At 39.4% G+C, this 12,598-nt stretch overlaps 1 protein-coding gene across 3 annotated transcripts in view; it reads left to right on the top strand.

Moving 5' to 3' along the window:
* The window catches only part of HIBCH (3-hydroxyisobutyryl-CoA hydrolase), a 145,619-nt gene that overhangs the window by 9,288 nt on the left and 123,733 nt on the right, over positions 1-12,598 (top strand). For 2 of the 3 annotated variants that reach the window (XM_021076263.1, XM_021076265.1), the window contains exons 3-4: positions 9,521-9,661; positions 11,080-11,164. In XM_021076263.1, the coding sequence (XP_020931922.1) occupies positions 9,521-9,661; positions 11,080-11,164 (226 nt within the window). Of the gene's footprint in view, positions 1-2,331; positions 2,411-9,520; positions 9,662-11,079; positions 11,165-12,598 lie in introns of all 3 variants that reach the window. The other variant, XM_021076264.1, reaches the window with a different exon arrangement.

Below are 12,598 nucleotides of genomic sequence, written 5' to 3'. Positions count from 1 at the left end.
GTGGGGCCTTTAAGAGGTGCTTAGGTCAGGAAGGTGGAGTGCTCATGAATGAGATCAGTGTCTTTATAAGAGACACTGGAGAGCTCCCTCACCTGTTCTATTTTTGAGGAAGGACACGGTGAGAAGATAGCCAGTGATGAACCAGGAAATGGGACTTCACCAGACACTAAATCTGCAGGTATCTTGTTTACCCTTACCGCCTCACTTCCAGAATTATGAGAGTTAAATGTTGTATAAGCCAGCCAGTCTATGGTATTTTTCTTACAGCAGTCTGAACAGACTAAGACACCCTTATACAACCTGACAAGTACCTTGCACATAAAAATGGCAAGTCACTCCGATATAGCACTTATGGTATGCCAGGTGCTCCTCTCAGTACTGATAGGTATTAGCTCAGTAGATTCTCATTGTAACTATTGCAGAGTGTTTCTCTTTAGCTCAGCCTAAGCAGATATGGGCACATGAAAACTGGAATATCTTACATTTATTTATTTATTTATTATGTATATTTTTTGTCTTTTTGCCATTTCTTTGGGCCGCTCCCGCGGCATATGGAGGTTCCCAGGCTAGGGGTCGAATCGGAGCTGCAGCCACTGGCCTACGCCAGAGCCACAGCAACGCGGGATCTGAGCCGCATCTGCAACCTACACCACAGCTCACGGCAACGTGGGATTGTTAACCCACTGAGCAAGGGCAGGGACCAAACCTGCAACCTCATGGTTCCTAGTCGGATTCGTCAACCACTGCTCCACGACAGGAACTCCCCCCTTATTTGTTTTAATCAGCTGATATACGTGAGGGTTGAGGATTTTCCTGGAAAAATAATTTAGAACAATATTAGTGGTTTTATGTAGACATGCACTGACGTAGAATAAAGGGACATGACAGTCCAGATCACGTGGGGGCTGTGTGACCTGGAGCATAAACTAATTGAGGAAAGGAAGATAAATTGTATTTTCATCAGAGCCTGAGTAGTTCCAGGTCCCATCGTTGGCTTTTTTCATGTACTTCCAAGGTAGAGAGCCTGTATCCCAAGCAGTCATTCTGTGACTTCTAAGAGAGCTAATGGAACAAGAGCCCTTTTTACTTCCTAGTAGGGTGATGGAAATACTCCATTGATGGCAATACTGTAGGCAGAATTATGAGAAATGGACAGGACTAACTTGTGATAGTGATGTGACATTCCTTTTGCCCCTTCAAAGATACCAGATGGACCTGAAACTAGAAAGGAGGCCAAGGCTCTGCATTTCTGCAGATGGATTTGTCTGGCTAATGCCAGCTGGCGGGACCTGTTCATGAAGTCTCATTTGTATTCATAGGTGGATTTGAACATACTTTTACAACAAAAATATTCATGGGGAAGTTTTTTTTTTCTTTCTCCATAATGTTCTATTTAAAACTTTTATACAGCATTTAATTTAACATGGAAAAACTCACTTTTCCCACACAAAAATTTTTTTAATGGCCACACCTGTGGCATATGGACGTTCCCAGGCTAGGGGTCAAATCAGAGCTGCAGCAGAGGCCTGCACCACAGCCATGGCACCACTGGATCCAAGCCACATTTGTGCCTATGCTGAAGCTAGTGGCAACGCTGGATCCTTAGCCCACTGAGCGAGGCCAGGGATTGAACCCACATCCTCATGGTCACTACTTTGGGTTCTTAACCTGTTGAGCCATAACAGGAATTCCTTCCCCCATAATTTCGACCTGGACGTGGATAAAAATTTTTTCTTTCAGGAAATAGTTCTTTTCACTGTGAAGATATACTGGCTAGACTTCATGAACTGATACTTGCACATGTCATTTTTCATGACAGCATCATTTTCACATTCTGTTTGTCCAGATAATCTAGAGTCAGGATCAATCAATTTATAATCCATGTGCTTTAAACAGACATACATTAAGGGCTTGCTTTGTGTATGCAATGAATTCAACTAAGCACTTTGAGGTATTATTATGAAAAAGATAATTTCTGACCTAAGAAGTGAATACTTTAATGAAAGATATAAAAATATGTACTAATAATGTTTGGTGCAAAGGCCAGATAAATTAGAGGTGTGAACAAAGATGGGATAGATTGATGTTGACTTTATAACCGGTGGTAGCTTATTTATTTGATCTGGGCTTTGAAACAGGATTAGGGTTTCAACAGGTAGATATGAGAAGTAGTGGGAGTTCATCGAGTAACACTAAACATTAACAGTAAACAAATGTTTTATAAATGCAGAAAATGAAGCTCTGAGAGTAAGTTATCTGAGAGTACAGTAGTGAGTGGCAAAACTGTTTGCATCCATTAACTTTTTGTGCTACACAATATGCTTATTCCAGGTGGCCAGAGCTGAGATGGGAGAATGGAGGTTACACTCAGGGTTTTCTGAGAATCCATTGTAAGGAGTGCTGTGCAATGGTTGGTCCAGAGAGTTTACCTGGGATCATGTGCGGAGAGACTTGAAGGCCGTGACAAGCAACTTGGATGTTTTTGAAGTTAATTGCAAGTCATGGAACATTTCTGAATGCGAGTAACAAGATTAGAATTGTGCTATGTAGCAGAATTTCTCTGATGGCAATATGAAGGACAGATCATCTGGTAGAGACTCCGGCAACATGCCAAAAAGGAAAATGATAATAAGTGCTGTATTGCTAGGGTAATGAGAATAGAAACTAATGGATAGATTTAATCACTTTAGAAATAGTTTCTCTGGTATTTGGCAGCTGCGGCAAATTGTTGGTAGAGAGGGAAGGAGAACAGTAGGAAATCAAATTTAATACCAACATTTTGAGCTTGATGGAGAAAATGGTGATGCCTTTACTGGATACAGGGAATAGAAGTGGAGGGACAGCTTTCTTAGAAATTTCTCGGTAAATTTGGTTTTTAGTGAGGTGAGTTTAGGGTGCCATGTAGGTCCTCCTCTAATTGTAGCAGGCATTGGGCCTGGGCCTCTGGAAAAGTAAAGGTACAGATGCAGGTTTGAGTCAGCTGCTTAGAAGTAATAACTGAAGATGGGAAATAAATGATATTCCAGAAAGTGAAAGAAGAGAGCCAGCCAAGGACAGTTAGATTCTTTTATCTATTACCATGTGGAGGAATTTACTTACCCAGTTTGAAGTCAGGAAGGCTTGAGTGAAGCTTGAGTAATCAGCATTTATTTAATGTTTTTCGATGCTACAAATTGTGCTTGTGTTTTGGTGTTGTATTTATATTATAATGACCTAAATTTAATGGCATTCTTCAATATTGGCTGGAAATTGATGGCATGTCAAAATAAATCAAGTTCTCCAAAAGGTAGGGTATATCCTGGGTATGTCTTTGAGTTGCAGCTTAGTTAAGTGGCAGTGGGTGTTATATATAGTGAAAAGCATGTGCTTTAGACTGGGATTTGGGTATCCACAGCATGAAGCTTATCCTAGGCTTGTGTTACAGCAGGACTGCATCAGTAGAATGATGGATTATTCATTCAGCTTATTAAACATTTTGAGGATACCTGCTCTGTCAGGCACTGGATTTTCCTCAAGGGAAAGCCTTACTTTTTTCAATGTTTATGAAATCTCTACTGTCTTTTCTAAAACATGACCTGCAAAAGGCAAGTCTCAAGAGATAGATATTCCATAAAGAAAAAAAGTTCCTTAATCAAGTAAGAAATATACTGCTTGTTGTATTTTAAAAGTTTGCATTGTGTATTTTCATATTAAAGACGAAAGTCTTAGAGGAATGACGCTTTATATTGGTTTAAGTTTTTACCAAAGTTATTTGACCAAAGGCCATTTTCTCCTTCCTCATAGCAGCAGGAGACATCTTTTTTGCACACTTTGGGAAATGCTGCTACTGTGGATTTGCCAGAATAGTTCCATGTTTGAGCAGAGTAGATATTCTAAGCTGTGTGTGTCTCGGGGATTTTATTTTGGCAGACTTCATGCGTTCAGCACAGGGCTGTGTGTTGCTGGTATACATTTGAGCAAGTTTCCTTCACATTGCTCCATTGAGTGGATGTTCTCCTACCCCTTCTGCTCTTCCCCACCGCCAGCTTTTGGTTGTATAAGTTCTTTTCTAACGCTAGTCTCTGTCATCTCCCTAATATGATAAATTTCTCTTCATGGAAACTTTTTCTAGGTTTTAGCTAAAAACCTAGACATTTTTGGAAAAGATTTTTTTAATGCAGAATTAATTTTTTTAAACATATATGTAAGTGACACTAATACTGGAGACCTCATCTTTTTCCTTTCTGCCCTTTTGCATGAATGCTTTTTTAATTAATGTACCAGTAGTTGTTTTCAGGTGTTGAGAAGGCCCCAAATTTTTCATTTATTCATTTACATCATCCTAGTGGCATTTAATAGCAGATTCTGTTTACAAAGTGTGATTCTCTGTAAATGTCCTGCAAAAATACTTGGCCTATGTGCTGGAAAGTCCATGCTTAAAGATATTCCTTCATCATTGTAAAAGCAAAAATTAGAAATTACCCAGTGCTTATCAGTAGGGGACTGATTAAATTGATATCTAAGAATGAACAGCTGTTAAAAATACTGGGTAGCGGAGTCCTCTTGCGGCTCAGTGGATTAAGGATCCAGCATTGTCGCTGGAGGAGCTTGGGTCGCTGCTGTGGTGCAGGTTTGATCCCTGGCCTGGGAACTTCCACACGCCATGGGTGTGGCCGGAAAAAAAAAAAAAAGGTAGCATGAGTGTGCAGTTGCAAAATCCATACTGGCAAAATTTTTTTTTTTTTCTACAACAAATTATAAAGAAAAAAAGGATGGAGGGAGGAGCTGTGGATTTTAAAAAAGACTTGAAAGATATATCCACTTTAAAAAAATGGACAGATGATGTTGATGGATGTGCACTTTGTATTTATCATAAAACCTACTTGATGCTTTTGAAGGGAGAGAGAGGGCTAAGATTGGGATGGAACAAGTGGAAGGCTTTTGGGTTGGCCAGACAACACTGGGTCTGGTATGTGATTTTACTCCAGTAACAAGTTGGTAGTTAGCCTGTTGCTATTCTTTGGGTGCTGACAGAAGGTGTGAAATTTTTATTTAGAGACAAAGAACTTCGTTATTAGTGACCCAGTGAGCAGCATTGAGCTTCATGTTTGCATTGGTTCCCCTTCTCCCCAGGTCCCACAGGGGTGACAGGAGGTCCAGATGAATGTGTTCCTGTGCAGTGGGTTGCATTGCGGGACAGCAATACTGAATTCAGGGACCCTGCCAGTTCGTAGCATGCTGTAAGCAAGCCTGCCTTCCATCCCAGAAGGAGACAGTACCTTTTCCTCAAAGTTTCTCACAGTAAACACAATGCTGAAAAATGACCCAGGAGAACAGTCAGGCCCTTGGATTCATGACATACACAGCAATAAAGTGCAAGGGAAACCTCAGGACCTGAGGTGGATGGCTTCTCCCAACAGCCAGATTTTGAGTCAGATCACTGCAGCTGTAATTAGTTAAGATGAGGTTATACTGGAGGAGGAATTATTGGAATAATTCAATGTGACTTGTCTTTATATAAAGGGAAAACTTGGAGACGCATATGCACAGAGAATCCATGTGAGTACTGGAGTTATGCTGTGACAAGCCAAGGAATTTCCGAATCTAGGAGAGAGGCTGGGAATAGATCCTTGCCTAGAGCCTTTGGAGGGAATGTGGTCCTGCTCCCTTGATCTCAGACTTATAGCCTTCAGATCTGAGACAATGGATTTCTGTTTAAGCCACTTAGTTTGTGCTACTTGGTCACAACAACCCTAGCAAAGGAATACAGTTACCATGGTACATTTGTCAAAATTAAGAACATTGATATATTAGTATTAACTTTAGACTTTATTTGGATTTCACCAGTTTTTCCCTGAATTTTCTGCTCCAGAGTCCAGTCCAGGATACCACATTGCCTTTCTTTGTTGTGTCTTCTTGTTCTCTTCCATCTGTGACAGTTGATTACTCTTCCCTTATTTTTCGTGACCTTGACAGTTTAGAGGAATAATGGCCAGGTGTTCTGTAGAATAGCCTCTAATATGAGCTTCTGTCTTTTTTTTTTTTCCTTGTTTTGTCTTGTTTTCTTTTTAGGGCCACACCTGTGACATATGGAAGTTCCTAGGCTAGGAGTTGAATTGGAGCTGCGGCTGCAGGCCTTTGCCACAACAGTGTGGGATCCAAGCTGTATCTGTGACCTGTGCCTTTAATCCAGTATCGTAGGGCAGGGTTCATTCTAGCTTTCTCTTCTTGTTTGTCTGTTGCTGTTCTGATAAGTGAGGGCCTGGCTCTCACCAATTCCCCTTGGTTACTTGTTTAACCTTAGTGTACATGCAGAGCAGTTCCATAATTCCTAACCCCCCTCCAGCCCTGCAAAACAAATATAGTAACTAGAGCACAATGTTGATGTACAGTTCTTTTTGTATATTTCTGTATAGTTTCCAGTCAAATGACTGGTTTCTTTTTTTTTTTTTTTTTTGTCTTTTGTTTTTTTTTTTTTTTTTTTTTTTTTTTTTTTGTTGTTGTTGTTGCTATTTCTTGGGCCGCTCCCGAGACATATGGAGGTTCCCAGGCTAGGGGTTGAATCGGAGCTGTAGCCACCGGCCTATGCCAGAGCCACAGCAACGCGGGATCCGAGCCGTGTCTGCAACCTACACCACAGCTCACGGCAACGCCGGATCGTTAACCCACTGAGCAAGGGGCAGGGACCGAACCTGCAACCTCATGGTTCCTAGTCGGATTCGTTAACCACTGCGCCACGACGGGAACTCCAAATGACTGGTTTCTAAGGTTACTTAGGTCAGTTTTCCTGCCACTATCACTGTGATCACTTCATTGTGGTTAGGTCATGCATGTGTGGTTTGTCACAGTCTGCATTCCATATTGGAATCCCTGATACTCAGGCTGATTTTTTTTTTTAATAATATAGCTTGTATACATTCAAGTTTATTCTTTGTACATTTCTTTGTGTTTTGACAGATGCATAAGTCACGCATCTGCCACCCAAAGTCCATACAGAGCGGCCTCATCACCTAAAACTTCTCCAGTGTTTTCCCTTTTGTAGTCAGTCACTTCTCCTATTCCCAGTCATTGACCTGTGATTTTATTTCTGCACAATGTCATAATGAATGGAATCATGCAACATATAAGCTGTTGGTGACTTTCACTAGCCAGAATGCATTTAAGTTTCATATATATTATTGCATGAATTGAGAACTTGGTTCTCATTATCTCTGAAGAGTATTCCATTGTTTGGATGTACTGCAGTTTATTTATCCATTTCCCTGTTGAAGAGTATCTTGGTTGCCTCCAGGTTTTAGCCATTATGGACAGAACTGCTAAACCTGTTTGTGTACAGGCTTTTGTGTAAACATAAGTTTTCTTCAGTTCACTTGGCTAAATATCTAGGGGTGTGATAGCTGGGTTGTATGCTAAGTCTATGTGTAACTTTATGAGTTTGCCGAATCATCTTCCAAAGTGACTCTGCAGTTTTGTAATTCCACCAACAGTGAATGAGCATGTTGGCAGCATGTTATTGTCTCTTTTTGAATTTTAGCCTTTTAATATTGTATAATGGGATCTCATTGTGGTTTTAATTTGCATTTTCCTAGTAAGAAATGATGTTGAACATTTCATATGTGTATGTATATATATGTGTGTGTGTGGTGTTCCCCACTCCCCATTTTCCTCAAAGATCCTCAGATTTTTTTTTTTGTGCCCATTTTAATATTGGATTGTTTTCTTACTGAGTTTTAAGAGTTAAAAAAAGTCTGAGTATAATTTTACAGTCAGCCCTCTACAACTGAGGTTCCTTCTCCACTCCTATGAATTCAGCCAGCTGAGGATCACATAGTACTGTAGTATTTATGATTGAAAAACGCTTGTAAGTGGACTGGCGCAGTTCAAACCAGTGTTGTTCAAAGGCCAACTGTATATTTTGGACACAAATTCTTTATTAGTATGTGATATGCAAGTATTTTCCTCTAATTTCTGGCTTGTCTTTTCATTCTCTGAACAGTATCTTTGGCAGAGCTGCAATTTTTAATTTGATGAAATTTAGTTTATCTGTATTTTCTTTTGACCCGTAGCCTACTAGCCTGGGAACTTCCATATGCCACAGGTGCAGCCCTAAAAAAAAAAAAAAGTATAGAGAGAAATGAAAGTTTATTAGTAATTGCATGTAATAAATTTGTGTAATATGAAAATTCTTATCTGTAGTACTTGAAAAATTAAGAATGATGTAGGGGTCTGAAAAGTGCGGCTTTTTTAGTCTGTAATCTGACTTATCATACGAGTAAGGGTTTAATCAAGGAATTAAAGCCACAATGATTAGTGAAAGGGAGTAGGCTGTGCGACACTTGCTTCACTCACCATAGTGTGTGAGGCCCTAAGAACTTGTGTATAGGCAAGTTCTTCACAGTCGTGTGAGTCGTAATCTGTCATTTTATAATCTGGCCTTAAGCTACTTATTCTGCCTAATTTCCCATCACTGATTGCCTCATTCAGGCTTCATTCCACTCATGTTTAACATCTCAATATTTCTAGACACTCATTGTTCATGTTTTAGGATGTGGTCCTCTCCAGGAGTCTCACCCCTATTTTTCTTGGCATACATCATGGCCCAGCTCAAACATTACCTTTTCTTCTGCAACTTGTTGGTGGCTACTATGGTCAGAATTATTTGCCCTCGCTATTCGTCTTTGATTGCAAGTACCCAATATATTGCTTGATATACAGTAATAAAGATTAAGAGTGTTTTGTAGTCCAAGAAATTCTAGGACTGGATTCTATTTTTTTTTTTTTAAGGGCCATACCTGTGACCTATTGACGTTCCCAGGCTGGGGGTTGAATTGGATGCAGCTGCTGGCCCACACTACAGCCACAGCAGCTCCAGATCCGAGCCGTGCCTGCAACCTATGCTGTAGCTCATGGCAGTGCTGGATGCGTAACCCACTGAGCAAAGCCACGGGTCAAACCTGCATCCTCATGGGTACTGTCAGGTTTGTAACCTGCTGAGCTGCAATTGCAACTTTCTGGATTCTATTTTCTTTTATTTTTTTGTCGTTTTGGGGTCACACCTGCGCATATGGAGGTTTCCAGGCTAGGGGTCCAATTGGAGCTATAGCTGCCAGCCTATGCCACAGCTATAGCAACGCAGGATCTGAGCCATGTCTGCGATCTACACCACAGCTCATGGCAACGCCAGATCCTTAACCCACTGAGGGAGGCCAGGGATCAAACCCTTGTCTTCATGGATGCTATTCGGGTTCATTGAGTGCTGAGCCACTACAGGAACTCCTGGATTCTATTTTAAATCATTTGACTAAGTTCATTCAGAGATAAAAATAAAGAGATTTAATAAGTATGTATAATTTTCCTTGGAATTGTCTGTCTACAGAGTCTAAGTAACTTTAGAAACCTTTGTTAGGTGTACCTAGTTATCTATTCATTAGTTACCCCTAGCATTGTGTGTAAGGTCTTGAATGTAATGTATTCGTTTTGATGTAGGCTTGTGACAAAAATGTAATGAATTTTATCCTAAAGTTATTCTTCATTTACACAGACAATGTCTAAGCACACGGATGCAGCAGCAGAAGTCCTATTGGAGAGAAAAGGTTGTGCAGGAGTGATAACACTAAACAGACCAAAGTTCCTAAATGCACTGAATCTGAGTATGATTCAGCAAATCTACCCACAGCTAAAGGTTTGTAATTTTAAAATCATATGGGTCCTTTAAAAAATACATAGAACATTTCTGGTATTTTCTCCCATAGCATCCTGAACTGTCTGGGATCAGTGCCCAGGCTCTGGCCCTTCTTGTGTCCTCAGTGCTTTCTCTAGTGGTTATCCTGGAGCACCCCTAGTGATGGGGAGCCCATTGCCCCATGAAACAACCCTTTCCACTTTTACATAGCTCCAGGTTTCTTCCTTGTTTTTCCAACCTTTCAACCAGTGGTACTGGTTCTGTCTCTTGAGTCATGCGTGTACACTTCTAGTCTGCTTCCACATGACAGCTCCTTTATTTGAAGATGATTGTTTTTGAACTGTCTGGCCAACCTTTTCTTGGAGAAGGCCATAAGCTTTTCTAAGTGAACTGTATAGGGCAATAAAGTCAGACTACCTGTGTATGAAACTTGGGTTTCTATTTATTAACTGTGTAGGCTGGGAATGTTAATCTCTCTGTGTTTCACTATCCTCAGCTGTGAAGTGGGGATGGTATTATTACACAGAGTTGTTGTGAAGATGAAGTGAAATAGTACCTAATACAGTTGGCCACATAGGGATTAAAGACTGGTGCTCCCCTGGTCACCCATTTGTTAATTCTTCACTTAATGATTCTCTTTTCCATCCTATGTTGTCTGTTTGGGAGACCTCAGTACTTCAGTGTGAGACAGAGAAATAAGCCAAGAGTTCCAGATTAAAGTGGAAGAAAATAGAGCTTCCATGTTAGAATACCATATTTCTGTTAATGTAATCCAGTATTAACCTTTTGGACAACCACATATATCCAGCTATACCTCTTCCTTGTCCATTTATATTTTTATTCTCAAGTGTAGAATTAATAGAGCCCCTCTTAATTTTTTGTCTCTGGCTAACATTTTATTTGATCCTTTTTTTCTGGTCTTTTCAATTTCCATTGCCTCTTGATTGTTTATTAGCTTACTTATTAGCTGTCCTAACCAACCCCACATCACTTCCACATTTGATCAGTAGAAGTGTTTTCACTGTTACTTAAAATTTTTTTAGACAGAGACTGAATCACCACAGTAGAAAGGTTTCTACTCTGTTTATTTACGATCTTTGAGTTGATTTGTTCACCAGATTTATAAGCTTATGTAACATAATATTATTAAGCCCATATTTTTTCACCTTGGTCTCAAAGTTGTCATGGCAAGAATGTCAGTTGTCATCATCAAATTTGGATCACTCATCTAGAAACTGTTGGAATAGCCTCTAATTTATGTTGGAAAAGAAAATGAAGTTGGGATCCATTCTTCTGGATGTGCTTTATAAGTTTTATGCTTTGTATATATCCATATATATCTCTTTATACACATGTGTATATGGACATATCTTTAATGACTTTGTATTTGTAATATACCATTTTTTACATTTGGATAGAAGTGGGAACAAGATCCAGAAACATTCCTGATCATCATGAAGGGAGCTGGTGAAAAGGCTTTCTGTGCTGGGGGTGATATCAGAGGTAAAAACGTTTTCCTTCTTGCCTAAATGCTTTTTTCCCCTATAGAACTAATAAGTATTAGAAAAGTTTTGCAGTACTTTGTAATTTGCTTTACTTTTTACAATTTTTATTGTTATGAAGAATGTATTGACATTTGTGGAGTTCTCTTCTGGCGCAGGGGGTTAAGAATCTAGTGTCGTCACTGTAGTGGCTGGGGTTACTGCTGTGGCATGGGTTTTATCCCTGGCCTGGGAGCTTCCACATGCTTTGGGGAAAGAGAGAGTGTATTCTCTACATATTCTTCATGTAGTTAACTTAGAAAAAGGGAAAATTTAGAGGCTTACCTTTTATAGTTAATAGAAAAATGAAGAGAATAGCATATTGTTTTATATTTTACCTACATATATAAGCCCTTCAGATATATTGTTTCTTTCCCTGAATCATCCTGAATGGAATGTCCAGTTATGGCACGTGAGTCCACTTTTTATTTTAGAATAGTTGATATTAAATAGTAAAGTTTGTCACAGAGGCCTGACAGTCTGGCTATTTTGAGTGACTTGCTATTCTCCAATTATGACATTCTTTCACATATTTCCATGACTTTGTGCTTTCTGTTGTTCATGATCCTAAAGCAAGAATGCAGTTAATTATGTTATTTATCCTATTATGTTATTAGTGTTTTTTTGTGTTTAAACAAACATTCTGAGATAAAAAGATGAATCTTTCTAATTGTTTAGGTCAGTCTGTTGACATTTAATTATTAAACCCAAGGACAAAAGAGAGAAGAAAGTTATTACCACTTGTTGTCAGTATTTTGTATTTACTGCAAACTGTTTTCACATTTTGAGTTTTATTTGTTATGGAATTGATAGGTTCCTAAGATAGTTTTTTTCTATGTGTTTTATTTTTTATATTGGTTTGTTTTTTATATTGTGTTAAGGTGATAATATTTGGGTTGATCTTTTTACCAAATTTATTAAGTCTTATGTAAGCCATTACATTTGAAATAGGAAGAAATGAGCTTGATTCAGGACATAATTTCAACTACCTGTTAAATTTAAAGTAACTGAGTCTTAAAATTTCACTTTAAAATACTCAGTTGCTTAGACTAACATGGTAACTGAATTGTTTCTGAATTTATCTTTTGCTCCCAAATTATGCTTTTTTTTTTTTTTTTTTAGGGTTATACCAGTGGCATATGAAAGTTCCGAGGCTAGGGGTTGAATTGGAGCTGCAGCTGCTGGCCTACACCGCAGCCACAGCAAAGCAGGATCCGAGCCCCATCTGTGACCTACACCACAGCTCATGGCAACGCTGGGTCCTTAACCCACTGGGTGAGGACAGGGATCGAACCCGAGTCCTCATGGATCCTTGTCTGGTTCGTTACCACTTAGCCACAATGGGAACTCCACAACTTAAACATTTTTAAAACATTACTTTTCAGCCTGGAATTAA

The sequence above is a fragment of the Sus scrofa genome, chromosome 15 (assembly GCF_000003025.6).
Source record: "Sus scrofa isolate TJ Tabasco breed Duroc chromosome 15, Sscrofa11.1, whole genome shotgun sequence".
Classification (NCBI taxonomy): domain Eukaryota; kingdom Metazoa; phylum Chordata; class Mammalia; order Artiodactyla; family Suidae; genus Sus; species Sus scrofa.
The sequence above is the reverse complement of the archived record's forward strand: the minus strand, read 5'-3'. Positions and strand labels throughout refer to the sequence as shown.